This window comes from Ovis canadensis, chromosome 2 (genome assembly GCF_042477335.2).
Source record: "Ovis canadensis isolate MfBH-ARS-UI-01 breed Bighorn chromosome 2, ARS-UI_OviCan_v2, whole genome shotgun sequence".
Classification (NCBI taxonomy): domain Eukaryota; kingdom Metazoa; phylum Chordata; class Mammalia; order Artiodactyla; family Bovidae; genus Ovis; species Ovis canadensis.
In genome coordinates, this window is record NC_091246.1 from 84,618,890 (window position 1) to 84,646,464 (window position 27,575).

Sequence of the window (27,575 nt, forward strand, 5' to 3'; positions counted from 1 at the left end):
TTAACATTTTATATTTAAGTGTTATGATCTTCCCACCATCTTTTTGTTTGGTGTCTCCAACAGGACCTTCAGGATAAGCTGGGAGATGTCAGTAAAGAGTTAAGTCATTTGCGCACTAAATGTGCAGACAGAGAGGCTCTAATAAACACTTTGAAAGTGGAACTGCAGAATGTGCTGCACTGTTGGGAGAAAGAAAAGGCGCGAGCAGCCCAATCTGAAAGTGAACTTCAGAAGCTTTCCCAGGCTTTCCATAAGGATACTGAGGTATTACCTGGGACAAGAGGACTGACAGGAAGGCCTCGCACTAATCTCACTTTTAGAAATGTACATCTATCAAGTGGGTCTTTTTACTCTTATTTAATTCAAAAAATTCTTCTCAGCTGTTTTGAAGTGTTCATGCCAGCTGCAAAACCAGCCATTCCATTACTCTTGTATGATACAATTTTGTGAGAGAAATAAAGTAGTTTAACTGTTTTATCATTTGTACAAGTTATTTTCTCTGTTAGAACATACTATTTCAAGCAGCTATGCTCCTAACAGTCTTGTGTGTCATTGACAAAATAATTTTTTTATTTCAGTAGTTTAGTAGCCTGACATGGTGGAAAGAATCTTTTTTGTAACCTGAAAGAACTGACTTGGATAGAGGTACTTATGTTTACAAACTGTGAATATGGACAAGCCACATGGTTTGGTCTCTCCACATCTTTGCTTCCTTATTTGCAAAGCAGGAATAATATCTACTTTAATAGAAAGTTGCCTTATTTTTTATAATTGTAAGATATTAATCAAAATTTAGAAAAATAGAAGTCTCACACAGTTAAAAAGTTTATTTGGATGTCCTTGGGGGTTGCCTATCCATGTTAATTTATTAATGACTTCTTAAAATATTATGACAGACTCTTCCATACTGTATGAGCCTGTGTGAGTAGAATTGTAATCTTATATTTTCTTTTACCCGTGGGACGTAGAGCTAGTCTAGCTAGCGTGGAGCTAGTTTATCTGAGTTGTCTTGCATATTGAGTTCATTACTCGAACAAATATGAACATGAATGCCAAGAGAGTAAAAAGGAAACATTCTTCCCACTCTTCTTTCAGTCTGGGATTTAAATTGTGTCCACATGAAGGGGCTGGAATTGTTCTACACATCAGATAATGATTAAAGTAAAGGAAACTAGAAGGCTGACTGTATTGTAAAGTCAGCATGTCTACAGGATTGTGGTTGGGTTCAACATGTGTGAATTGATTTTGGATCTTGAGATTCTCTTTTCACGCCAAATGGATGATTGTCATGCATGGTTCATCACAGCCCAAGCAAAAAGGACGTGATGGCGACACAATGAATTACCCTTTAGGAAGAACTCGATCACTTGGCAAAATGCGGAGAGGGAAGATTGTTAGTGCCTGAGTATTATGTTTGGCTAGTTATATTTAATAAGATTTTTGAATGTCTCAATTTAGTTGAAAATGCAAACGACATCTTTAATTGCTTAAAAAATAAAGATACATAGCATTGTTATAAAGATTCTTCTTATATCTTAATTCAAGTTGTGGATATAGCTACATATTCAAATTTTTTGGGGGGGTTTAAATTGTTATATTTAGAAAAAATCTAAGATGACATATAGAGAGAATGAAAGATATGTATTTTTATATATATTGGAAACTTTCACCACAGCTTCTAACTACAAAACTTTTATATATGCTATGTTCAGTTCTTATCTGGAAGATTAGAATTCCTATTTTTTAAATAGAAATTTAAAATTTCTTTTAAAGGTTTTCCTGTTGGTCTGTTAAAAAACCTTGAGAGAACTTATTTTATCTACCTAAAATGCTCATTTTGCAGCTTTTCACAATTACCTTGTCTTAAATTCCATTCTTTGACTTTAAGGATAAAAATGTATTATAACGAGAGCAATTTGGCATTTTAGTAAGTAAATTCCCTTTTTGTTTTCAAGATGGAAATCAGCTTTTTAATGAATTCTATAGTATAGTGTTTCTAGGTCATTAAGCAATGGATGGTTTAGCTATAACAGTAGCAATATAATTTGAAAGAATTTTTTACATATTTTTAATTGAACAGTTTTAAATTATGTCTTGGGCAGCCATATTCTTTCTTTTCTTTTGGACTGCTAAGTTTGTGATATTTGAACACCTATAAATGCCCAGTTTGCCAAGTCCGATATAAACTTCTAAGTGGGGGAAGATAATGAGCCTATCTCCCGTCTCTTTCATATCACTGTCTGCTTTGCCTAAGGGGCTTAGGATAGATTTCCTATAAGTGGTAAGTAAACCAGAATCTCTGGAGGAGGAGGAAAGCTGAGTAATTGTGTGCATGTCAAGTGCAGATGTTGGTATAGCTTTTTCTTTAACAGTGTTGGGTACACTCTTTATTTTGGTTTTTTGACCAACATCTTTTTTGGCAAATGTAAATATAAAATTATGGAATTACCATGTTAACGTCTAGTTAGAAGAGCTTAGAAGCATCTAGTCCAGATACCTCATGTTAAAGCCAAGGAAGGTGAAGCCTGAACAGACACTGGCTCGATCATGGCCTCAGTTGCAGCAGCGCTGGCCTCAGAACCCAGGTCGTTTGGCTTCTACACTTGAGATTTTTTACTAAGTGTAAGCAATTGTAAGTTTCTATCTGATGTTTAACTTTGAATGTTAAAAAAGTCCCCAAGATGACCATATTCCCATACTTGAGTATTTTAATTCCTTTCTAGGATTTTTGACATAAATTCTTCACCATGTGAATTATGTGTTTTACTTCTTACAGTGTTTATATACTGGAATTAATTTCTTTTTTTCTCACAGGAGAAGCTAACCTTCCTTCATACCTTGTATCAGCACTTGATAGCAGGCTCTGTGCTCATAAAACAACCAGAAGGCATGCTGGATAAATTCTCTTGGTCTGAGCTTTGTGCAGTCTTGCAGGAGAATGTTGATGCCCTGATCGTAGACCTCAACAGGGCTAATGAGAAGGTAACTGTCCTCAGGCACCAGATTCCTCTATTAAATTCAGTGACATTTGTCCACATCACAGTATCATTAAGAAGTGCTGACATTCATCTTATTTCAAAAAGAATTTGGGTGTTAATAATTCAATACCATTAATTATGGCTTGTCTACAACTCAGTTTGATGCCATTGCTGTGGGCATGTAAATGTGACTGAAGTCTGTATGAAGTCTCTGAGCTCCACTTTCTGTGCAGGACATGCTAATACTACTAGCCAGTGTTAGCCACAGGGACCTAATTAAAAGAAAATAAATTAATCTTACTGATGAAGCAATTCAAAGAACTTAGTCATTTACATTAATAAACCAACTCTTTATGTTAGCATAAAATAGAAACAAGAATCAGTTATTCAAAAACATGATCCTAAAATTCTTTGCTCAGGAAATAATGAGATGTTACTTTAAAAGCACTTAAAGTTTAAAAATTACGTTTATGACATTTCTTGTAATAGAACAAACTGTACATTACAAAACCCATTCAGTGCTTTAGAAAGTAAGGAGGACATATTGTAGGAGAAAACTGGACTTTATCATCCCTTTAACATTCACAAACCTAGGAAGTCAGTCTTTCAAAAAAAATTTAAAAACCTTCTTTTGGTTATTGAAAATTAAAGTGGCTTAGCAGTCCAACCTGTTTCTCCGTTAAAGGTGTTGATTCTTATCCTGAGTCTGTTGAACTAGTTAGAACTATATTTATATGATCTAGTTTCTAGGTCTTAGTTGCAGTGACATTTGCCCTTAAGGGATACAGAGAGGAAAATTGTTCCCTAAATTTTTTTTTTTTTAATCTGTTGAAGTAATGGCCCAGTTTTTGAGTGAGAGCATTTTTATCTTGGTCTGATTGGCAAACAATCACAGGCATTGAGAAGTAGGATTGAGGAAATAAGGGAATAAATTGTGATAAGTGGAGATACTGTTCTTAGCTGTGAATGTGTATGTAACAGATTTCCAAATTACCGATAATTAAAATGAGTACATGTTTTAGCTCTCTGATATGGTATTGTATTTTAATAGTTTTTCATAGTTTCAAAACATCGTTAATTGTCGTACATGTTAGATGATGAAGATTTGCTTTCCAGTGTTTTGAATGTGAAGTAAAAAATGACTGGAACATTCTGCTTTATTATATGTAAAATGTTTGTAGATTTGTAAATCTCATTTAAATACTTCCTTTTCCACTGAAATATCTGAACAGCTTGAGCTTTGGTTCTAGAGGTAAAAATATTCTTCTTAATTTTCTCAGTAAAATTGATTGTAGAATAAGTAACTTTGTTAGTTATTGGGGCTTCCCAGGTGGCACAGTGGTAAAGAATCCACCTGCCAATGCAGGAGGGTTGGGTTTGATCCCTGGGTTAGGAAGATCCCCTGAAATAGGAAATGGCAACCAGTTTCAGTATTCTTGCCTGGAAAATGCCATGGATAGAGGAGCCTGGTGGGCTGCGCCCTTGGGGTCACAGAGAGTCAGACACAACTGGGTGACTGAGCACACACATAGAATTTTATTAGAGAAACATGTCATCTATACATATAAGTGAAACATTTTCTGCTAAAATATAGTTTTATTCTACCAACTCCTGTTTCTTCATTTAGTTTTCATTTTAGCTTAAAATTTTTGTATGATCTTAAGGCCTAAAATATAGTAGAAAATTCTAGAATAGCCTTTGGGGGAGATGATACAAAGAACACATTGGTGAGCATATCTTGTTCTGTATTGCATTTCACCATTTAGATAAGTCATCTAGAGTATATCTGTAAAAACAAGTCTGATACGATGAAAGAGCTTCAGCAAACCCAGGAAGACACCTTTAACAAAGTGGCAGAGCAGATCAAAGCCCAGGAGAGCTGCTGGCACAAGCAAAAGAAGGAACTGGAGCTGCAGTACTCTGAACTCCTCCTGGAGGTGCAGAAGAGGGCACAGGTATGCTACCGCCACAAAGAGCTTTAGAAACGGGATGCTCGATCATTCACTTTCAAGTGTGTTCTTTTAATACCAATACCAAGTCAGTTAAAGCTTCGGAGAGCCACACAGAACTTGCTTGTTTGGGTTACGTGTACGTGTGATTGTGCAAAGACATGTACACAAATGGGGATACATGCGTATGCACGCACTCGGGTGGATTAAGGATTGTCTCACTTAAGTTTGAAAGTAAAAGGGTTTCTGGTTAAAAATGCACAGATCAATTAAATACTAAAATTGTGTTTCCTTCATTTTAAAAATAAAGGTTAAGAAACTTTGGTAAAATATTATCAGTTTTAGTGTAGATATACTTTGATCCAGTTTATTCCATTTGTGGAGATTTCTATTAATATGTGAACCATCATTTTAATTCATTTGGGGTTGAAATTTGCTGTAGTTCCTAACGTTGAAGACTTTGAATTATAGTTATAGATCCTATAGCAAACCTGTTGGTTGTGAGAGGTAATACGTCCTCTGTGTTGGATTTGATTGAGAACAGAAGTTATGTGTAGTTAGCAAAATCATATTTTTTTCTCATACAAGATATTATCAACATACTTTATATTGCTAACTCTCATTCCTGCCCAATCAGAAATAACAATGACAGTCTATACTTTTTTTCTATAGACTTCTCATAGTTGATTCAGTTTTAACCTCTTTGTTTGATCCACTCATTCTTATATTGTCAAGTCTAATTAAAAAAAGAAACCACATTTTAAAAATTTGCCAATAAACAGTTTCCAGTTGCTTAAAATAAGACCACTCTGTTTTCCCAAGCATTTAAGCCCCATATGAAGTTAAGCTTATCTGTGAATTTGAATGAATTCATACACTCTCTAAAAGTGGCCTTTTGTTCACTACATGCAGGATGCCATGTGATATCGTCTGCATTTTCTACCACTGAAGAGACCTAAATAAATTTTTTAGAGATAATATTGACATACAGTGAACAGATTTTAAGTATATAGTATGATATTTTGATCAGTATATGCACCCGTGTACCCATCGCCCCATTTAAGACTTAAACATTTTCATTAGCTCAGAAAGTTCTCTTGTGCTCTCTTCTGGTCAGCTTCCACTCCCCGCAGGCACCCAGAATTCTGATGTTCTGATACCTGTCATCCCAGATTATTTTCCTTTGTTCTAGAATCATTCAGTGTGTAGTCTTCAGTGGTTGGTTTATTTCCCTTAACATTTATTTTTTTAATATTCATGCTTGTTGTATTTCTCAGTTCATTCTTTTTTATAGTTGAGTAGTATTCCACTTTATACCACAATTTGATAAATTGTGAATTGATGGATATTTGTCTTTTTTCCAGCTTTTGGCTATTGTAAACAAAATTGTTGCAAACATTATTGTCTAACTGTTTTATTGACATATGTTTTCATTTTGTAGTTGAGTGTAGTTTAACTACACTAGTTTATAAGACAGATGTATATATACAAAAAAACTATCAGACATTTTTTTCAAAATGGTTCTATCACTTTATATTTCTACCATCAATTTGTGAGAATTTTCATTGTTCTATATCCACTGCAAAGTTTGTCATTGTCAGTCTTCTAAATTTTAGCCATTCTAGTTGTTTTAAAATGGAATTTCATTGTGATTTTCACATTTTCTTGGTGGATATGATGTTGAACACTTTTTATGCTCTTATTGTCATTTACATATTTTCTTTTGTGAAGTGTCTCTTCAGGTGTTTGTACATTAAAATTTTGGGTAGTTTGTGTTTTTATTACTGATTTTCAGAAGTTCTTTATAAATTCTGCATATAATTCTTTATCATACATATGTATCCCAGGTATTTTCTTTCAGTATCTCACTTGCCATTTTATTTTTTAGTATTTATTTTAATGATCACAAGTTTTAAAATTTTGGTGAAGTTCAACTTATAAATCTTTTTCTCTTTTGAGTACTTTTATATGGTAAGCAATCTTTCTATAGCCCAAGATTCTGAAGATAACATATCATTTCTTCTAGAGGTTTTATAGTTTTACATTTTTGTCTAGGTCTGTGATCCATCTCAAATTAATTTTTGTGTGTGATGTTAAATGGAGGCTGAGGTTCATTTTCCCACACTATTTATTCAAGACTTTACTTTTCCTGATTTAGTATCCCTAGTCCCTTTGAGAAAAAACAGCTGACTATATATGGGAACTGCAGGTTTGTTGCACCCCTACAGTTTTGCCTTTTCCAGAATATTATATAAATTGTATTTATTTATTATTTCTTGGCTGTGCTGGGTCTTTGTTGCTGCGCAGGCTTTTTCTCTAGTTGCAGAGAGTGAGGGCTTGAGTCTAGTTGTGGGTGTGGGCTTCTCATTGCACTGGCTTCTCTTGCGGAGCACTGGCTCTAGGGCCCGTGGGCTTCAGTGGTTTTGGCACGAGAGCTCAGTAGTTGTGGTTCCTGAGCTCTGGAGCACAAGCTCAGTGGTTGTGGTGTATGGGGTAATTACTCTGTGGCATGTGGAAACTTCCCAGACCAGGGGTTGAACCTGAGTCTCCTACTTTGGCAGGTGGATTCTTATCCACTTGAGCTATCAGGGAAGCCTCAGTGTGTTATATAACTGAAATCATACAGTATGTAGCATTTTAGGTGTTTCTTCACTCAACAAAATATGTTTGGGAATTATTCACATTGTTGGTTGTATCGGTAGCTCCCTCCTTTTTACTGCTGAGTAATATTCCATGTATGGATGTAGCACTGTTTATCTAGGTACTTGCTGATGAGCTTTGGGTTGTTTTTATTTTTTTACAATTATGATTAAACATGCTTTTAACATTCATGGGTAGGTTTTTGTGGATCATTCAGTTCAGTTCAGTCTCTCAGTCGTGTTTGACTCTTTGCAACCCTGTGGACTTCAGCATGCTAGGCTTCCCTGCCCATCACCAACTCCTGGAACCTACTCAAACTCATGTCCATGGAGTCAGTGATGCCATCCAACCATCTCATCCTCTGTCGTCCCCTTCTCCTCCCACCTTCAATCTTTCCCAGCGTCAAGGTCTTTTCAAATGAGTCAGTTCTTCACATCAGCTGGCCAGAGTATTGGAGTTTCAGCTTCAGTATCAGTCCTTCCAGTGAATATTCAGGATTGATTTCCTTTAGGATTGACTAGTTCGATTTCCTTGCAGTCCAAGGGACTCGCAAGAATATTATAAAGTAGCCTCCAATTAAAATAAATAAATTTAAATTAAAAATAAATAAATAAAAGCATTCAAATTAAAAAGAAAAGAGTATTTGCCAACACCACAGTTCAAAAGCATCAATTCTTCAGCGCTCAGCTTTCTTTATAGTCGAACTCTCACATCCAATTTAGGACTACTGGAAAAACCATAGCTTTGATTAGACTGACCTTTGTTGGTAAAGTAATCTCCCTGCTTTTTAATATGCTGTCTAGGTTGGTCATAGCTTTTCTTCCAAGGAGAAAAGACGCTTCCAAGCGTCTTTTAATTTCATGGCTGTAGTTACCATCTGCAGTGATTTTGGAGCCCCCTAAAATAAAGTCTGTCACTGTTTCCATTGTTTCCCCATCTATTTGCCATGAAGTGATGAGACCAGATGCCATGATCTTAATTTTCTGAATGTTAAGTTTTAAGCCAAGTTTTTCGGTTTTTTGAATGTTGAGTTTTAAGCCAACTTTTTCACTCTCCTCTTTCACTTTCATGAAGAGGCTCTTTAGTTCTTCTTCACTTTCTGCCATAAGGGTGGTATTGTTTGTGTATCTGAGGTTAATGATATTTTTCCTGGCAATCTTGATTCCAGCTTGTGCTTCATCCAGCCTGGCATTTCCCATGATGTACTCTGCATATAAGTTAAAAATTTCTTTTTGGGTGAACACTTAGGAGTCTGATTTCTGTTATTATGGTAAGTATGTATTTAACTTTGTAAGCAACTATCAAATTGTTTTCCCAGGTGGCTATCATTTTGCCTTCTCACTAGGCTTGTAAGAAAGTTCTGATTGCTCTGCATCTGTGCCAGCATGTGGTTTAATCATTTTTTTCTTTTTCTTTTTAGCTATTCTAATAGGTGTACAGTGCTATGTCATTATGGTTTTAATTTAGACTTTCCCTAATGAATAATAATGTTGAGCATTTTTCATACGCTTATTTGCCATCTGTATATCTTCTTTGGTGAATTATCTATTCATATCTTTTGCCCACTTTGTAACTACGTTGCTTATTTTCTTCTGGCTGAATTTCAAACATTGTTATATATATGATTTGCAAGTATTCTCTCCAAGTCTCTTAAAAGAACTTTTGCAGAACAAGTGTTTTAAATTTATAAAGTTCAATTCGATGCATTTTCTTTTATGGCCTGGGCTTTTAGTATTGTATCTAAGAACTCTTTTCCCTAGTGCAAGGTCACCAGGATTTCTTTCTGCTTATTTTCTAGATTTCGTATACTTTTAGGTTTTACATACAGGTCTGTGATCCATCTTGAGTTAATTTTTGTAAAGATGTGAGGCTTGGGTTGATGTTTTTTTTTTTCCCCTGCATTTGGATGTCCATATTCTAGCAGTATTTCTTTAAAGGCTATCCTTTTTCTATTGAATTGCCTTTGTATCTTTGTCAGAAATCAGTGGGTTGCATTTGTCCAAGTCTATTATTTAGACTTTCTCATCTATTCCATTTATTTATATGTCTGTTCTTTTTTCATTATCACACTGGTTTGATTTTTGTATTTTTTGGTTAGTCTTGAAATCAGGTAGTGTGAACCTTCCAATTTTCTTCATTTCCTATCACTTTAAAAAAATGGGATAAATTTGACATGCAATGTGGTATAAATTTAAGGTATACATCATATTACTTTGATATATTAATGTATTGTGATATGGTTGCCTTTGTAATATTTATTACATTATATGCTTACAGCACCATATTATTGTCTTTGTTCAGTGAAAATATATGACATCTAATCAGATGGTAAAGACTCTGCCTGCAATGTGGAGATCTGGGTTTGATCCCTGAGTCAGGAATATCTCCTGGAGAAATGACTGGCTACTTGCCTGGAGAATTCCATGGACAGAGAAGCTTGGCAGGCTACAGTCCATGGAGTCACAAAGAGTCGGACATGACTGAGTGACTGAGCACAGCACACAGCATGAGCCTGTTACCTGTATCTTAATTGTTTCTGGTTCATTTTCTGTAGGTCTTTTCCTTCACTTGTGTTTCCTGCCTAGAGAAGTTCCTTTAGCATTTGTTGTAAAGCTGGTTTGGTGGTGCTGAATTCTCTTAATTTTTGCTTGTCTGGAAAGATTTTGATTTCTCCATCAAATCTGAAGGAGAGTCTTGCTGGGTAGAGTATTCTTGGTTGTTGGTTCTTCCCTTTCATCACTTTAAATATATTATGCCTTTTCCATTGTGGCTTGTAGAGTTTCTGTTGAGAAATCAGCTGACAGTCTGTTGGGAGTTCTCTTGTACGTTGTTGTTTTTTTTTTACACGTTTGATCTCTTTAGATTCTGCATATAAGTGATGTTGAGCAGTGCTTGTCTTTGTCTGTCTTGTCTTGCTTAACACAGTATGTTCAAGATTCATTCATGCTGTCACCAATGGCAGGATGTATTCCTTTTTCATGGGTGAAAAATGTTACATTCTGTAAGTAAATCTTTTTTACCCATTCATTTGTTGATGGTCTTTTGGGTGGTTTCCATATTTTGGCTATTGTGAATAGTGCTATGGTAAACATGGGAGTGCATATATCTCACTGAATTACTGTTTTCATTTCCTTGGGTATGTTCTGAGAAGCAGAATTCCTGGATGGCAGGTCTAGTTTTAAGTTGTTGAGGCACCGTCATATTGTTTTCCACGGTGGCTGGACTAACTTACCTTCTTTTCCAGCAGTGTGTAAGGGTTTCTTTTCCACCATGCCCTCACTGTCCCCTGTTGTCTCTTGTCTTCTTGATGATAGCTGTCTTAACAGGTATGAGGTGATATCTCATTTGGTTTTTACTTGTCTTTCCCTGATGATTAGTGATGTTGAGCATTTTCTCATGTGTCTGTTGACCATTTTGATGTCCTGTTTGGAAAAATGTCTATTTAGTTCTTATGCCCATTTAAAACTATTTTTTTGGTTATTAAGTTGTTATTAATTCTTTATGTATTTTGAATATTAACCCCTCTTCTGATACATGATTCGTAAAAATTTTCTTCCAGTCCGTTGGTAATCACCTCATTTTGTTAATTGTTTATTTTGCAGTGCAGGAGCTTTTGAATTTGATATAGTCCCATTTGTTGATTGTTATTTGTCTTGCTTGTGCTTTTGATGTCATATCCAAAAAAAATCATTCCCAAGACAGATATCTTTGGGCTTCATCTCTATGTTTTCTTTAGGAGTTTTATGGTATTAGGTCTTATGTTTAAGTCTTGGATCCATTTTGAGTTAATTTTTGTGAGAGGTATGAGAAAAAGAGTCTAGTTTCATTGTTCTGTACGTGTTTCTCCAATTTTTCCAGCACCATTTGCTGAATAGACTATCCTTTTCTCATTAGATTTCTTGATTCCCTTGTTGAATATTAGTTGACCATATAGGGTGGGATTTGATTCTTGACTGTCTATTCTGTTCCATTGGTCTAGAAGTCTGTTTTAGTGCCAATGCCATATTGTTTTTATCACTATAGCTTGCTGATGCTATGATCTTACATATAGGAAATCCCAAAGAGTCAATCAAAAGCTATTGTAATTAAGTAATTACATGTAATTGATGTAATTAATTGTAATAGATGATTTTAGTAAAGTGGCAGGTTACAAAATCAGCTTATAGAAATCTGACATTCCTTTACACTAATGAAGAAGCCTTGGAAAAATAAAGTGCTCCCATTCACAGTAGCATCAGAAACAATAAAATATTTAGGAATAACTTAACTGGAAAAGTAAAAGATCTGGACAATAAAAATGACAAGACTTTGCAGAAAGAAATAGATACAAACAAAGAGAGACACATCCCTTGTTCATGGATCAGAAGAATTAATATTGTTAAAATGACCATACTACCCAAAACGATCTATAGGTTCAGTTCAATCCCCATCAAAATATCAAAGGAATTCTTCATAGAAATAAGAGAAATGAGCCTAAAAAGTGTGTGGAACCACAAAAGACCCCTAACAGTCAAAGGAACCCAGAGAGAAAAGAACAAAATTCTTGATTTCAAACTATCCTATCAGTGTTGTGAACTCATTTCCTTTATAAATCTGCAGGAAGGCATAGCAATTCACTTTCTCAAGTAAAGAAATCAGCATCACAAATGCTGATGTTTTAGGAGCAGCTCTCACTGCAGACTTTTTTCCTGAAGAATGTGTAACATATGGCTTTGATCCCTGAATATGCAAATTGAAAGTATCATTTTCATTATTACTGAATGTACATTAATATTATATAGTGGCATTTGTCTGTATTATTTATGTACAGTATTTGAATTTTCATAAAATATAATTGGATACACAGCAGCATTTAATTTGGGTTTATATTTGGCAAACTAATATTATATTGCATATTACAGTATCTGTAAATTTCATTTTGGGATATTTTCCTATGATTAATTCTATATCTCTGCTTTTTTCCCCAAGCTGCAATGCAGATAAAGATATTTTCATTTTATATTATTTAAACCTCAAAAATTACGTTGATAAGGACATGAGAAGGAAAAATCCACAGTTTTGCATAGGATTATGGGTTATAGAGAATGTTATATGTCAGGAGAACATAGCCATTAATAGATACCATCTGCTGGAAAATAAATGACTTATCCAAAGAGTCTCTGTTTAGTGTTTGGTTACTGTAAAGAAGTGGTTAGTAAAAGACAGGTAGTTTAATAAAAAGCAGTTTTTGGATATGAATAGCTTTTATTTGAAAAAATGTGGAATAATTTGCAAGACTTTCGGATGTTTAAGCTTTAAAGCAGGTAGTGGGAATGCTATTAGGTAATAAAATTAGAGTAGGAAGCTTGGTTTTAGCATGTTTTTGCATACGTGCTAAGTTGCTTCCACCTGCAATGTGGGGAACCTGGGTTTGATCCCTGGGTTGGGAAGATCCCCTGGAGGAGGGAATGGCTGCCCACTCCAGTATTCTTGCCTGAAGAATTCCATGGACAGAGGAGCCTCGTGGGCTAGAGTCCATAGGGTGGCAAAGAGTCAGACAAGACAGAGTGACTTTCACTTTCTTAAGTTGTTTCCGTTGTGTCCGAGTCTGCAACCCTATGGACTGTAGCCTGCTAGGCTCCTCTGTCCGTGGAATTCTCCAGGCCAGAATACTAGAGTGGGTGGCTGTGCCCTTCCTGACCCAGGGATTGAACCTGTGTCTCTTATGTCTCTTGCGTTGGCAGGAGGGTTCTTAGTGCCACCTGGGAAGCTCTCGCATGGTTTTAGTATTAGTTAAAATGTGCTAGCTACATGGTTGGGTAATTTGTGAATTTAAATAACTTTGGGCCATCATATATAAATATATCTCAAACATCTTTGCCTACTGAAGCATCAGGACTGAGTGCCATGATACATTGCTTTACTGACTTTGCTTTTGTAATTTTAGTATTTATATTCTTGTTTCTTTTCTATCTGAAAAGATGAAATTACTGGAGCAAGAACTTCCTTTCTAAAACTAAAGATTTTTCACTGTCAGTTAAGTATGGTTAACCCTTGATATGATGTTTATTTTAAACACTTCTAGTTTATGTGACAGTTTAGTAAAGTCCCCTTCTCCAGAGGATCTTCCCAACCTAGGGATGGAACCTAGGTCTCCCACATTGCAGGTGGATTCTTTACCAGCTGAGCCACAAGGGAAGCCCAAGAATACTGGAGTGGGTAGCCTATCCCTTCTCGAGCGGATCTTCCTGACCCAGGAATTGAACCAGGGTTTCCTGCATTGCAGGCAGATTCTTTACCAGCTGAGCTATCAGGGAAACCCTTAGTAAAGTCAAGTGAGTTTAAATTGAAGAACAAAAATCAAAGAAATTCAGGTTCATCATAGTATATTGCATTTTATTTCTCTTCCATCACATTATAAAGAGTACATTTGGCTAGAAATAAGTTACTCATAAAAGTGTTGTTAGATGTTAATTTTTTTACTTTTAAATTGAATTCCAAAAATATTCAGAGGTAAAAGTGTAGCTTGTTTATATTGATGATGATAGGGAGACATGATTCACAAAGAGTAAGACACAGTTTGGTACACACTGTTATGATTGGGCACCTCTAATGAAACATAGGAAAGTTCTCTGACTACTTTTCAAATAATTGTTTTAGAAGTTGTTTTTAGCAACCAGGTAGCAAAGAGTCGGACACTACTGAGCAACTTTACTTCACAAACACTTTCGTTTAGGAACATGCTAGTTTTGTATATGAAGTAATATCCGAAAACAGGTCTAGTGACAGCTCAGTTTCATATTTCCTGAACTCACTTTTCTGAGTGAATCTTGTTTATTTAGTAATTAAACATGATAATGTATGAAAAAGCTAACCAGGGCCACACTGTTAATCAAAGCTGATAGTTCTTGGTCTCGTTTTTCTCAGATTTCTTTTTTCAGAGAGACTGAAATTTTAGCATACTGTATTGCAAAATTACTACCGTAGGTAAAAATAGCAAAATAACTTTACAGAATATAATTATTAATTGAATAAATGTTATGTATAAGATTTATGGAACACTCTGTTTCATGCTGTGAGATACTTATTTCCTCAAAAAGTGTCAGATTTAGTTGGAGAGGCACTATAGAAACATGTGAAAAATTAAATAATAGAAGGTTTATCCTGAGGTTGTATGTAATTACTTGCCAAAAGAGTGCTATCGACTCAGAAGAGAAGGTGGTTAAAGTTTGAAGCCTTCATAGAGGAGACTAGAGCCACGTGGGCTTTGTTTTCAGGATCTGAAAGCCCATAAAGAAGGGAGGCGTGAGACAGATCTGATCTTAGAGGTCATGCTAACTTTCTAGCAGTCTGAGGTAATATCTTTTAACAATCATTAAATCAAGCATTTTGCCTGTATTGACAGTTTATTTTCAGTCAAATGATGAAGAGAACTCTTTTTCTTTTGAGGGTTTGACTTATCTCTTTGGATAGTTTTATAATTTGTATTGCCTTAAAACTAGAGAATACACACAGGCATGTACCGTTTTTGACACCTATTATTTTTGACGTGCTAAACTTCCAAATGAAATTAAAAGACGCTTGCTCCTTAGAAGAAAAGCTATGACCAACCTAGACAGCATATTAAAAAGCAGAGACATTACTTTGCCAACAAAGGTCTGTCTAGTCAAAGCTATGGTTTTTCCAGTAGTCATGTATGGATGTGAGAGTTGGACTGTAAAGAAAGCTGAGCACCAAAGAATTGATGCTTTTGAACTGTGGTGTTGGTGAATACTCTTGAGAGTCTCTTGGACTGCAGGGAGATCCAACCAATCCATCCTAAAGGAAATCAATCCTGAATATTCATTGGAAGGACTGATGCTGAAGTTGAAACTCTAATACTTTGGCAACCTGATGCAAAGAACTGACTAAAGACCCTAATGCTGAGAAAGATTGAAGGTAGGAGGAGAATGGGAGGACAGAGGATAAGATGGTTGGATGGCATCACCGACTCAGTGGACATGAGCTTGAGTAAACTCTGGGAGTTGGTGATGGATAGGGAGGCCTGGTGTGCTACAGTCCATCAGGTCGCAAAGAGTCAGACAGGACTGAGTGACTGAACTGAACTGAACTGAAACTTCCAAAATGAAGATAGTGTTTTTAAGGTAAGTAAATAACTATTATGGGATTTCAGTATATATATGGAAGACCAGATAATGAAATTGCTGGCTTGTGTGGTAACTTTGTATTAAACTTTTTGAAGAACTGCCAAACTTTTTCAAAAGTCTGTTCACACCATCTCAACATTTCCATTGACAATGTATTGAAGACTCCAGTTTCTCCACAAAATGTACTTTATTTTTTAACAGAGAAACATTTACATTGTAGGAAAAACAGGCAGAGTTATGTTTATTATTTTAAAAAAGCTACCATTGTATAAGAAATATAGGTAACATAAAAATAAAACCTTTTAAAATGAAGTCCTTTGATGTCTATTTGTCACTGACTGTCCAGTTTGCAATTTATCTTTTTGCCGACATAAAGAATGAGAACCCAGCAAGTAAAAGTGATAAAAAAAAGTTTTACTGCACAGGGAAGTGTCTGATTTCTGGCCCAAGGTCTCAAAGTTCATGGGTTGCTGGAAGCCAATAGATGTCCCTTAAAGCTCCTGTATTTCAGGAAGTGAGTGCATAATTCATTAAGGGAAGAAGCTGTCCTGTTCCCTTCATTTTCAGTGCACTTTGAATTTATCAGAGTCATGGAAAACTAGTGAAATTAGATAGAATTTTTGGCATGTCAAAAAAATCTGTGTAGAAGATATAAAGTCTATAAAAATTTCAGGTTGTTAAACTTTCTAAAGATATTTTGAGGGGGAATTTGTGAATATTATTTTTGAAATTAACACACTGAGGAGCAGATTATCTCAGTACTAGGAATGCTTTTGTTCTGTCTGAAGGTGATGTTCCTTATGTTTGTTTGAAAAATATTAGTCTGTAATCTTCTTTGAAAGAACACCAGTTTTCTTTTTTAAGGCATATTTGCTCTTATAGTAATTTCCAGCCTTACCCTCAAACAAGCTTTGTTATTCAAGAAGAATTCATGGTAAATAATGTAATATCTCTGAAGGTCCCCCTGGGATATCAGAATTAATTTAAAACAAAATTTTGACATGTTATAAGGTCCAAATTATATTTAGAAATTATATATTTTTTGATTATTTTTTTCTTTGCTTTATATTTGTAAAGTTTTTATTCACTGGCTATTTACTCAGTGCTTATTATGGGTAAAGTGCTGTTCTAAGCACCAGGGAACATTTTATAAAGGATTATTTAATTTATTTAATACTTATTAAATACTTGAAGGGTATAAAGCATTGTGACAGGCACTGGAGTAAATAATCCCTGGCCTTTAGGAACTAAAACTCTATTGCATTTGAGGGAGAGAAATAAACACACATGAAACAAGTAAGTAGCAGTGTAGAAATTAAGTGTCTCGTAGTTTAATTATGTTCAGAGAAGGTCAAGGTCAACATGAATAGGACTGATAGTAATAGGTGTCATGGAATAGATAGACCCTGAAATGGGTTCAGGATATGGTTAGAACTTGCATAGCATTAGGGAAGTCAGCACCTGGTGGTGCTGGAGACCATGGATAAATTGTGAAAAGGCATAGTAAGGTTCATGTCTGGATAGCAGAAGAGCAGCCCATAGCCTTTTTCCTTCCAGTTGAGGATCCTGGGAAATGGCGATGTCTTTGCAGAAGGCATGTGGAGGTGTTGTGACTTGAAGGGGAGACCTTGGCTCAGTAAAGATAGAGTTCCAGCAGTAGGATTGGATTGACCCAGTTCGACATGAAACTAGCTTTGAAGTTTGGGGGTGAGTAGTTAGTGCTGATGATCATTAGAATTAAGGTGGTAGCAGTGGAGATGAATGAGGATGTATTTTGTAGAAAAGCCCTCTTGTGCTTGTGGATGGTTTTGATTTGGGAATGGAGAGGATAAGGTGAAAGAAGGAGGATTAAGACTGATTACAAAGTTTTTGACTTGAAAAATTGGGCAGATGTTTGTTCAATTTATTGATATAAAGAAGGCTATTATAAACATGTTTTAGGGCTTCCCAGGGCTTCCTGGAGTGTGAAGTCAAGTGGGCCTTAGGAAGTATTACTATAAACAAAGCTAGTGGAGGTGATGGAATTTCAGCTGAGCTATTTCAAATCCTAAAAGATAATGCTGTTAAAATGGTGTACTCAGTATGCCAGCAAATTTGGAAAACTCAGCAGTGGCCACATGACTGCAAAAGGTCAGTTTTCATTCCAGTCCCAAAGAAGGGCAATGCCAAAGAATGCTCAAGCTACTGCACAGTTGCATTCATTTCACATGCTAGCAAGGTCATGCTCAGCATCCTTCAAGCTGGTTTTCAGCAGTACATGAGCTGAGAATTTCTACATGTACAAACTGGATTTAGAAAAGGCAGAGGAACCAGAGATCAAATTGCCAACATCTGTTCGATCATAGAAAAAGCAAGGGAATTCCAGAAAAAAACATATACTTCTGATTCACTGACTACGCTGCAGCCTTTGACTGTGTGGATCACAACAAACTGGAAAATTCTTAAAGAGATGGGAATACCAGACCACCTTTCCTGTCTCCCGAGAAACCTCTATGCAGGTCAAGAAGCAACAGTTAGAACCAGACATGGAACAACAGACTGGTTCAAAATTGGTAAAGGAGTACATCAAGGTTGTATATTGTCTCCCTGCTTATTTAACTTCTATTCAGAGTACATCATGCAAAATGCCGGGCTGGATGAATCACAAGCTAGAACCAAGATTGCTGGGACAAATATCAATAACTTCAGATATGCAGATTGCACCACACTAATGACAGAAAGTGAAGAGGAACTAAAGAGCCTCTTGGAGGTGAAAGAAGAGAGTGAAAAAGCTGGCTTAAAACTCAACATCCAAAAAACTAAGAAAATGTCATCCAGTTCCATCACTTCATGACAAATAGATGGGGAAAAATATGGAAACAGTGACAGACTTTCTTTTCTTGGGCTCCAAAATCACTGTGGACAGTGACTGCAACCTTGAAATTAAGACACTTGCTCTATGAGAGAAAAGCTATGACAAACCTAGACAGTGTATTAAAAAGCAGAGACATCACTTTGTGACAAAGGTGCATATAGTCAAAGCTATGGTTTTTTTAGTAGTCATGTGTGGATATGAGCATGAGCATGCATGCATGCTAAGTTGCTCCAGTAGTGTCCAACTCTTTGTGCTTCTGTGGACGGTAGACCGCCAGGCTCCTCTGTCCATAGGATTTTCCAGGCAAGAATAGTGGAGTGGATTGCCATTTCCTACTCCAGGGTATTTTTCCAACCCAGGGATTGAACCTGATTTTCTTACATTTCCTGCATTGGCAGGTGGGCTCTTTACCACTATCTCCACCTGAGAGTTGGACCATAAAGAAGGCTGAGCCCCGAAGAATTGATGCTTTCAAATTGTGGTGCTTGAGAAGACTCTAGAGAGTCCCTTGGACTGCAAGGAGATCCAACCAGTCCATCCTAAAGGAAATCAGTCCTGAATAGTCATTGGAAGGACTGATGCTGAAGCTGAAACTGCAATACTTTGGCCAGCTGATGTGAAGAGCTGATTCATTCTAAAAGACCCGATGCTGTGAAAGTCTGAGGGCAGGGAGAAGGGGGCAACAGAGGACGAGATGGCTGGATGGCATCATCGGCTCAGTGGACATAAGTTTGAGCAAACTCTGGGATATCGTGAGGGACAGGGGTATCTGGCGTCCTGCAGTCTGTGGGCTGGCAGAGTCGGATATGACTGAGTGACTGAACAAAATAACAGAGGCCTTCCCAGTTGGTGCATTTGTATAGAATTTGCCTGCTGTGCAGGAGACATAGGAGGCTTGTGTTTGATCCCTGGGTCAGGAAGGTCCCTTGGAAGAGAAAATGGCAACCCATTCCAGAATTCAGAGGAGCTTGGCAGACTGTAGTCTATAGGGCTTCAAAGAGTTGGACAGGACTTAACGACTGAGTATTCGCACGCACACATGGGGCTTCCCAGGTAGCTTAGTGGTGAAGCATCCACCTGCCAATGCAGGAGATGCGAGTTTGACCCCTGGGTCAGGAAGATCCCCTGGAGGAGGAAATGGCAACCCACTCCAGTATTCTTGTCTGGGAAATCTCATGGACAGAAAAGAAGCCTGGCGGGCTACAATCCATGGTGTCAGAGTTGGACATGATTTAGAAATTGAACATTATAAACAGATTTAATAGGAAAAACAGCAGTACTTGAGATGGTTATGAGGTATCTAAGGGAAGATGCCTATTGCAGAGATCCCTAAATCCCGGGCCATGGACTAACTGTGCAGCAGAAGGTGAGGAGCAGGTTGGTAAGTGAACAAAGCTTCTCATCACTACTTCTCATCACTCCCCATTGCTTGTATTGCGGACTGAACCATCTCTGCCCCTGCCCCTGCTGTCCATGGAAAAATTGTCTTCCATGAAACCAGTGCCTGATGCCAAAAAGGTTGGGGACCGGTGGGCTGATGGGCAGTCAGATCTGTAATTGTGGATTTCAGTAGAGCTACCAGGAATGAGGGAATATAATTGTTAAAAAATAATTAAAACTTTTAGTATTTATTCACACAGTGGAGAAGGAAATGGCAACCTACTCTAGTGTTCTTGCCTGGAGAATCCCAGGGACAGCAGAGCCTGGTGGGCTGCCATCTGCAGGGTTGCACAGAGTTGGACACGACTGAAGTGACTTAGCAACAGCAGTAGCAGCATTAATATTGTGTGGTTTTCTTAATCTAACATTTGTCAGTAAGAGCTTTAAAAATTTAAGTACTTCATTTAAATCCTTAATTCAAATATCTCACTTTGCTAATTCTAGTTATTTAGTTCAATATTGTCCCAGTTGATTGTTTTGATAACCATTAATATTTGTTATCTTGATTATAATTACTCAAACCAAGAATGACTTAGGACAATATGTGACAATTAAATAGTCTTTAGAGATTGCTTTTTTACTTACGTGTAGACTTTACCTGTATTCTTTTAACAATGTCTTCTTTTAAAAAATGGAGGTGAAGGTGAAGTCACTCAGTCGTGTCCGACTCTTTGCGACCCTGTGGACTGTAACCTACTAGGCTTCTCCGTCCATGGGATTCTCCAGGCAAGAATACTGGAGTGGATTGCCATTTCCTTCTCCAGAGGATCTTCCCGACCCAGGGATCGAACCCAGGTCTCCTGCATTGGAGGCAGACGCTTTAACCTCTGAGCCACCAGGGAAGTTTCGCGTGTACATTTAAGTTTCACGTGTACATTTTAATGCAACTTCTGGATACACTATAGCATGCCCACTTCCACCAGTCTGGTTTCCATGCAGCACCATACAGTTGGCCCCTTTTTAACCATTTTGTCCTCCCCAGACCCTTTTCCTCTGGTAATCACTACTCTGTCCTCTGGATCTGTGTTTGCTTTGGCTTGGTTTTTTCATTGTTTTTGGTTTTATTTGTGTTTTGTATTCCATATGAGTGAAATCATGGTGTTTGTCTTTCTCTGTCAGACTTATTTCATTTAGCATAGTACCTTCAAGGTCCATCCCTGTTGTTGAAAATGGCTAGTTTTCATCCTTTTTTTACGGTTTAATAGTATTGCATTGTATGTATAGACCACATCTTCCTTGTCTGTTCCTCTGTTAATGGGCACTTAGGTTGTTTGCATATGTTGACTCTTGTATATAGTGCTGCGATAAACATAGGGATGAACATATGTACGGTCCAGCCACTCACGATGGCTGTTCTCTTGCTCTCGGTACATCCCCTGTTTGACCAGTCCCTGCTTCACTCACATGAATATCCAGTTCTCTTAATTATCAGGCTTAATTAGCTCCTGGAAACTGATGCGCCCAGCTGATGTCAATTCCCTCTATAAGTGGTAGCCGCCTCCTCCCCTGAGTAGCAAAGACTGTTCCCACGTCCTGCCCAGCATCTGCCACACATGGTGGGGTGTCACTCCAGGACCCTTTGTGTAAGATCCCTCTATCCAATCAATCAAGGGTCCCTAACTTCCAAGCTGAAGACTGGTACCTGCTGGTCAGATCAGCAGCAGCATTTAGATTAGACATAAAGTGCAGAATAATTGTAATGTGCTTGACTCATCCAAAAACCATCTTCCCCAACTCTCTGTCCATGGAAAAATTGTCTTCCATGAAACTGGTCTGTGGTGCCAAAAAGTTTGGGGACTGCTGCAGCAAACCATTGGTGTCTCTGTCACTGTCTCCAGGCTCTTTAGTGTCAAGGCTGGGCGACTTTAAGACTTGCAGGGTGCAATGCAACAAGATATCTTTTCAAGTGAGTTGTTCCATATTGCGATTTATATGGAAAAGTGAAATAGCTGGATCATATGGTAGTTATATACTTATTTTTTGAGTAATTTCTGTACTGTTTTCCATAGTGATTGCACCAGTTTACATTCTTACCAATAGCGCGTGAATTCCCTTTTCCTCCACATCTTCAGCAATACTTATTTGTTATCTTTTTGATAATAGCCATTCTAATGGGCATGAGATTGAGACCAAGGATAGTCACCAGCTAGCTCAATTAAACTGTAAATTGCCTAATAAATAATTAACTGTAACCTGCCTTCATTGATCAAGCTTCCTTTGAATTGTCCTCTACGCATCATGTAGCCTAAAAGATGTTTGCCTGAGTTGGTTTTTCAGGAACTTGGAGTCAGCTGTGTCCAGTTAGAGTCTGAGCTGGTTAGGACTGGCGGGATCACCATCCCTCCAATGGGCATGCTTGAATGTACACTCAGTGACCTCTTGACGTCAGAAGACCAAAAACTCCACCCTCAGAACGTGCGTCCCATGGAGAAGCACGTAGCTTGGTTGCGCCTGTGCAGACTGATGATACCTCAGCTTTTTCTTATCTCCAGTTACCACTTTTCATGCTCCCCACACCTCAGCTTTACCCAGGACCGTCTCCAGCCCGTGGCCTTTGGGGAGGTGGATGTTAGATTTGTTCTCCCATCTCTTCTCTTGGCTGCCTCGTGAATAAACCCTTTCTCTGCTGCAGACCTCTGTCTCGCCATTTGGCTCGCTGCACTTCGGGCAGTCGGACCTGGTTAGGTAACGAGATGATATTTCATTGCGGCTTTAATGTGCGTTTCCCTGATAATTAGCAATGTTGAACATCTTTTCATGTGCCTGTTGGCCGTTTTCATGCATACTCGGGAAAAAACGTGTATTCAGATGTCTGCCCATTTTTTTTAATCGAGTTGTTTGTTGTTGTTGGGTTGTAGGAGTTCTTTTATGTTTTAGATATCAGCTGCTTCTACCAGGTAGCCTAAAATGAAAATGGGCTGTGTAAGTCTATAGCCTCTTAATTCTGTTTTCCAAAAATTCCATTGTGTTCCTGTTTTCTCTATATAGAGAGGAGTATTTTTGTCATATATTCTAGATTTTTATCAGTTTCTAGGTGTGTTTTAATTTCTCGTTATCCCAGGACTGTCTGTTTCCGGCTGCCTCTCTACCCTTTTATGCATTTCTGGCAATCTAGCATAGCTCCACCATCATGTTATACCACAATCATTGATTTATTTGTCTGTTTTCCTAGCACATGGAATTTAGTGAGTAATCGATAAATGTTTATTGAATGATAAATGAATCAGTAAAAAAGTTGACATCTGTTATCTTCTAAAAATTTGCTTCAGTAATTCTTTAATGATTAGACATAAGATTTCATGGAGAGTGAGTTTATTTTCTAGTCTATTTCTAGATTAAAATCAAGTGCCTGCAGTTAAAATTTCTTTGTGTTCCATATTAAGTTTTGAATTATATGTACTTTGATGAGGAAAAAAGGACCAGAGAGCTGCGGAGGCCCACCCCACAATTAGCATTTTTTCCCCAGCACTGACACTGTGCTTTGTGCAGCCTTCTGTCTTGGGAAAGAAGAAACTGAAGTAAGAGAGTGTATTCTGAGAATCAGTCCCTTCTCATCTAGTAAGTGGCAGATAGTCAGATGGTGTGTGTTGTATTATTTATTTAATCCTTTGCTATTCTGACAAAAAGTTGTCTTTTTACATATAGAAAATCCTCTAATGCTGGTGTGATTTCTGTTTAAAAATAGGAAATAATTGTTACTGAGGAATAGAAGAAATTTTCTTGTTTTGAATCTGTGTATGTATGTGAGAATGTACAAGAAATTTACAAAATATTTTAAAACTTATGTGTTCTACTTTATGCAAAGCTTCCACATAAGAGGATTAAAAACCTGTGCACATTGGATCTAGGCTGTTTGGCCCACTGTTGCTCTGTCATATGTGTTTTTTTGATATTTTAGAACATAGATCTTGGAAAGAAAAAGAAATGGTTGTTAGCAAAAGGCTCTCTTTTTTTAAAGACGGATTAAAATGCCCATTTGTTTCTTGATCAAATATATTATTTGACTTCTCTTCTTTTAGAAATTTCAAGAAATTGCTGAAAAAAATATGGAAAAATTGAACCGTATTGAGAAGTCACACGAACAATTGGTGTTTGAAAATTCCCACTTCAAAAACTTGTTATCCCAGACCAAAAGGGAAAAGACCTCCTTACTGGCAGCCTGTGCACTGATGGCTGGCGCCTTCTATCCTCTCTACAGCCGATCATCCGCCTTATCTACGCAGAGAGATTTTCTCCAGGAGCAGGTCAACACCTTTGAGTTGTTAAAATTGGAAGTTAGAACTCTAGCCCAGGCTCTGTCAACAGTAGAAGAAAAGAAGCAAGAGGAAGCCAAGATGAAGAAAAAAACATTCAAAGGATTGATACGTGTATTCCGGAAAGGTGTTATTGCAATTTTGGCAGCAAACAGACTCAAGATTTTGGGCCAGTCGTGTGTCTCTCTTTTTACCTGGATGGAGAGTTTCAGAGAAGGCATAGGCGTTTTAGTGTGTACAGGAGAGCTCAAAGACAAGTATAAATTTCCAAGTAAGATCATTTGGGCTTTTAAAAATCTTAAGTTGAACATAAGTGACATCCGAAGTGAATATATTGGCTCATTATGCAAAGACTTTAAAAAATCGTTTACAATGTCAAATCATGTAACATATCTACATATATAGGTATCGATAGATATATATGTGTATAAGAATAACTGTATATGTATATGTCAGTTAGGTTTTGATTTTTGTTGTAAACATTAAAATATAAACAAGGGAGCAAGTATATGTAATTTCAACTTTGTATGGCTTTGTTATATTTCAGTGCTCTTTTCACAGTAAATTGAAGAGTTTGTACAGTGATTTTTCAGTAGTCAATCCAGAAACTCTGCCCTATTTAAAATTAATTAGTAGCATAAATTACTTTCACTTCATTTGAGTTAGTATAAAATGATCAGAGTTAAAAATCTATTGATGAATAAAAATGGAGCAAATGTGAGTTTACAGCAAACATGTTTTTGAATGCTTGACTATTCCTTTTTTTTTGTTTTTAAATCGTGGTATGGTTGCTTTACAATGTTGTGTTAGTTTCTTCTGTGAATCAGCTGTATGTATACATAAACCCTCTGCCTCTTGGACTTCCCTCCTACCCACTGATCCCACCGGTCTAGCTAACCACAGAGCACTGAGCTGAGCTCCCTGCACTGTACAACAGCTTCCCACTAGCTAGCTCTTTTGCACATCAGTCAGTCCAGTTCAGTTGCTCAGTCGTGTCCCACTCTTTGCGACCCCATGGACTGCAGCGTGCCAGGCCTCCCTGTCTATCACCAACTCCCAGAGTATATTCAAACTCATGTCCATCGAGTCGGTGATGCCATCCAGTCATCTCATCCTCTGTGTCCACTTCTCCTGCCTTCAATCTTTTCCAGCATCAGGGTCTTTTCAAATGAGTCAGCTCTTTGAATCAGGTGACCAAAGGATTGGAGTTTCAGCTTCAGCATCAGTCCTTCTAATGAATATTCAGGACTGATTTCCTTTAGGATGGACTGCTTGGATCTCCTTGCAGTCCAAGGGACTCTCAAGAGACTTCTCCAACACCACGGTTCAAAATAATCAGTTCTTTGGTGCTCAGCTTTCCTTATAGTCCAACTCTTAAATCCATACATGACTACTGGAAAAACCGTAGCTTTGACTAGACAGACCTTTGTTGGCAAAGTAATGTCTCTGCTTTTTAATATGCTGTCTAGGTTAGTCATAATTTTTCTTCCAAGGAGCAAGCATCTTGAAACATATTTTGCACATAGTATTTTACACATCGTAGTGTCTATGTGTCAGTCCCGGAATGCGTGACTATTCTGAGGCAACAATTATCTCAATTTTTAACTTTTCAAAAGTAAGCTATTAAATAATATAAGTAGAACTAAAGAAAGTTTTCTTCTCTTTTTTATGATGTCAGTTACTATTACCATTATATATATAAATAGAGTCAATAAATCTAACATTTATTATAGACTTCTCCATGGAGAAGGCAATGGCACCCCACTCCAGTACTCTTGCCTGGAAAATCCCATGGATGGAGGAGCCTGGTGGGCTGCAGTCCATGGGGTTGCTAAGAGTCGTCGGACACGACTGAGCGACTTCACTTCCATGCATTGGGGAAGGAAATGGCAACCCACTCCAGTGTTCTTGCCTGGAGAATCCCAGGGACGGGGGAGCCTGGTGGGCGGCCGTCTATGGGGTCGCACAGTCGGACATGACTGAAGCGACTTAGCAGCAGCAGCAGCATACTAGGTGAAGTTCTATGTACAATTTTTGTTCTATTTCTTAAATAGCTAAACATTCCCATAATTTTTAAATGAATTTTAATACTTTTTGTAGCATTGCATAATGGATTTTTTCTATTTTTGTAGAACATCAAAAGGAGCAGTTACGTTGTTTGCAAGCTCTCAGTTGGCTCACCAGTACTGACCTTCTTGTTGCAATAATCAGTTCCATGGCTGAAGTACAGGAAGCTATTAGTAAAACAGGTATGATTCCCTTTTTTTATGTCCTTGGAAAATACAAAAGTAAATTTCCAGGAATGCCTTTTGGTACAAATTCTGATAAACCTTCAAAGAAGAAAATGTATTTGTTTTTATCTTTCTTTTACTCAGATAGATGATTAAACCTATATTTAATGAAGTAGTGAATTAATGCAATTTTTGATGTATTATTTTGTCTTTATGGAGAAATGGTGAATACATCCACCTGTTTTTCCCCCTTAGGATCTGCTTTTCCTATGGAAAGCTCATCGTTAGCTTTTTTATTAAGAATTGCTGATAACGTTCTTTCAAATGTTTTAGTATTCCTTCTGTTTCCGGCTGTGAATTTCAGACAATTGAATAATAAGTGAATCAGTAGAAAATTTTCCTCTCTCATACGGCAGTGTGTTTTTTTGTTTGTTTGTTTAATTGTGTGTGTGTGTGTGCTCAATTGTGTCCAACTCTTGGCAACTCTATGGACTATAGTCCACCAGGCTCTGCTGCCAGTGGGGTTTTTCAGGCAAGAATGCTGGAGTGGGTTGCCTTTTCCTCTTCCAGGAGATCTTCTTGACCCAGGGATTGAACCTGTGTCTCTTGTGTCTCCTGCATTGACAAGCTTTACCACTGTACCACCTTGAGTTAATATGAATAGTCTCCTCTTTTCCACTAGATGAAACCACCAATAGCCAGCAGTTTCCAAAGGTCTAAAATTCAAGTTTATTTTCTTGTGGCAAATTGTGTGACTTGTTTGTGTGAAAGTTTTAATGAAAACTGATTTCTCTGCACTAAAAGAGTAACATACAGTTACCTACTGCTTAAGCTTTGTCATTGGACTAATTATGGTCATTTCAGCCACATTAATAGTAAAAAAAAAAGTATAGCAGACTTCTTAATACTTGACTGTGTAATAAAATATACTAAGTATTAATGAAATAATTTGGGATTTTTAAAAATTCTTTATAAACAATTCTTCTGTGTAAATATGGATCATTTATTGTGATTTCAAACTTCAAAACCTAGGCTCCTGTAGTATAAAACTTATGATTCAAAGATTATTTTTAGATTTTGCCATAAGTGTTGGTAAGAAATATG

At 37.2% G+C, this 27,575-nt stretch overlaps 1 protein-coding gene across 6 annotated transcripts in view; it reads left to right on the top strand.

Moving 5' to 3' along the window:
• CCDC171 (coiled-coil domain containing 171) overlaps nucleotides 1-27,575 on the top strand; it is a 345,827-nt gene that overhangs the window by 113,281 nt on the left and 204,971 nt on the right. For all 6 annotated transcript variants that reach the window (XR_011254379.1, XM_069576620.1, XM_069576618.1 and 3 more), the window contains 5 exons: nucleotides 64-264; nucleotides 2,815-2,982; nucleotides 4,745-4,933; nucleotides 24,007-24,511; nucleotides 26,373-26,489. Coding sequence is in view for 5 of the 6 variants with exons in the window: in XM_069576620.1 (XP_069432721.1) it covers nucleotides 64-264; nucleotides 2,815-2,982; nucleotides 4,745-4,933; nucleotides 24,007-24,511; nucleotides 26,373-26,489 (1,180 nt within the window). In the remaining variant the exon portion in view is untranslated. The remainder of the gene's footprint in view (nucleotides 1-63; nucleotides 265-2,814; nucleotides 2,983-4,744; nucleotides 4,934-24,006; nucleotides 24,512-26,372; nucleotides 26,490-27,575) is intronic.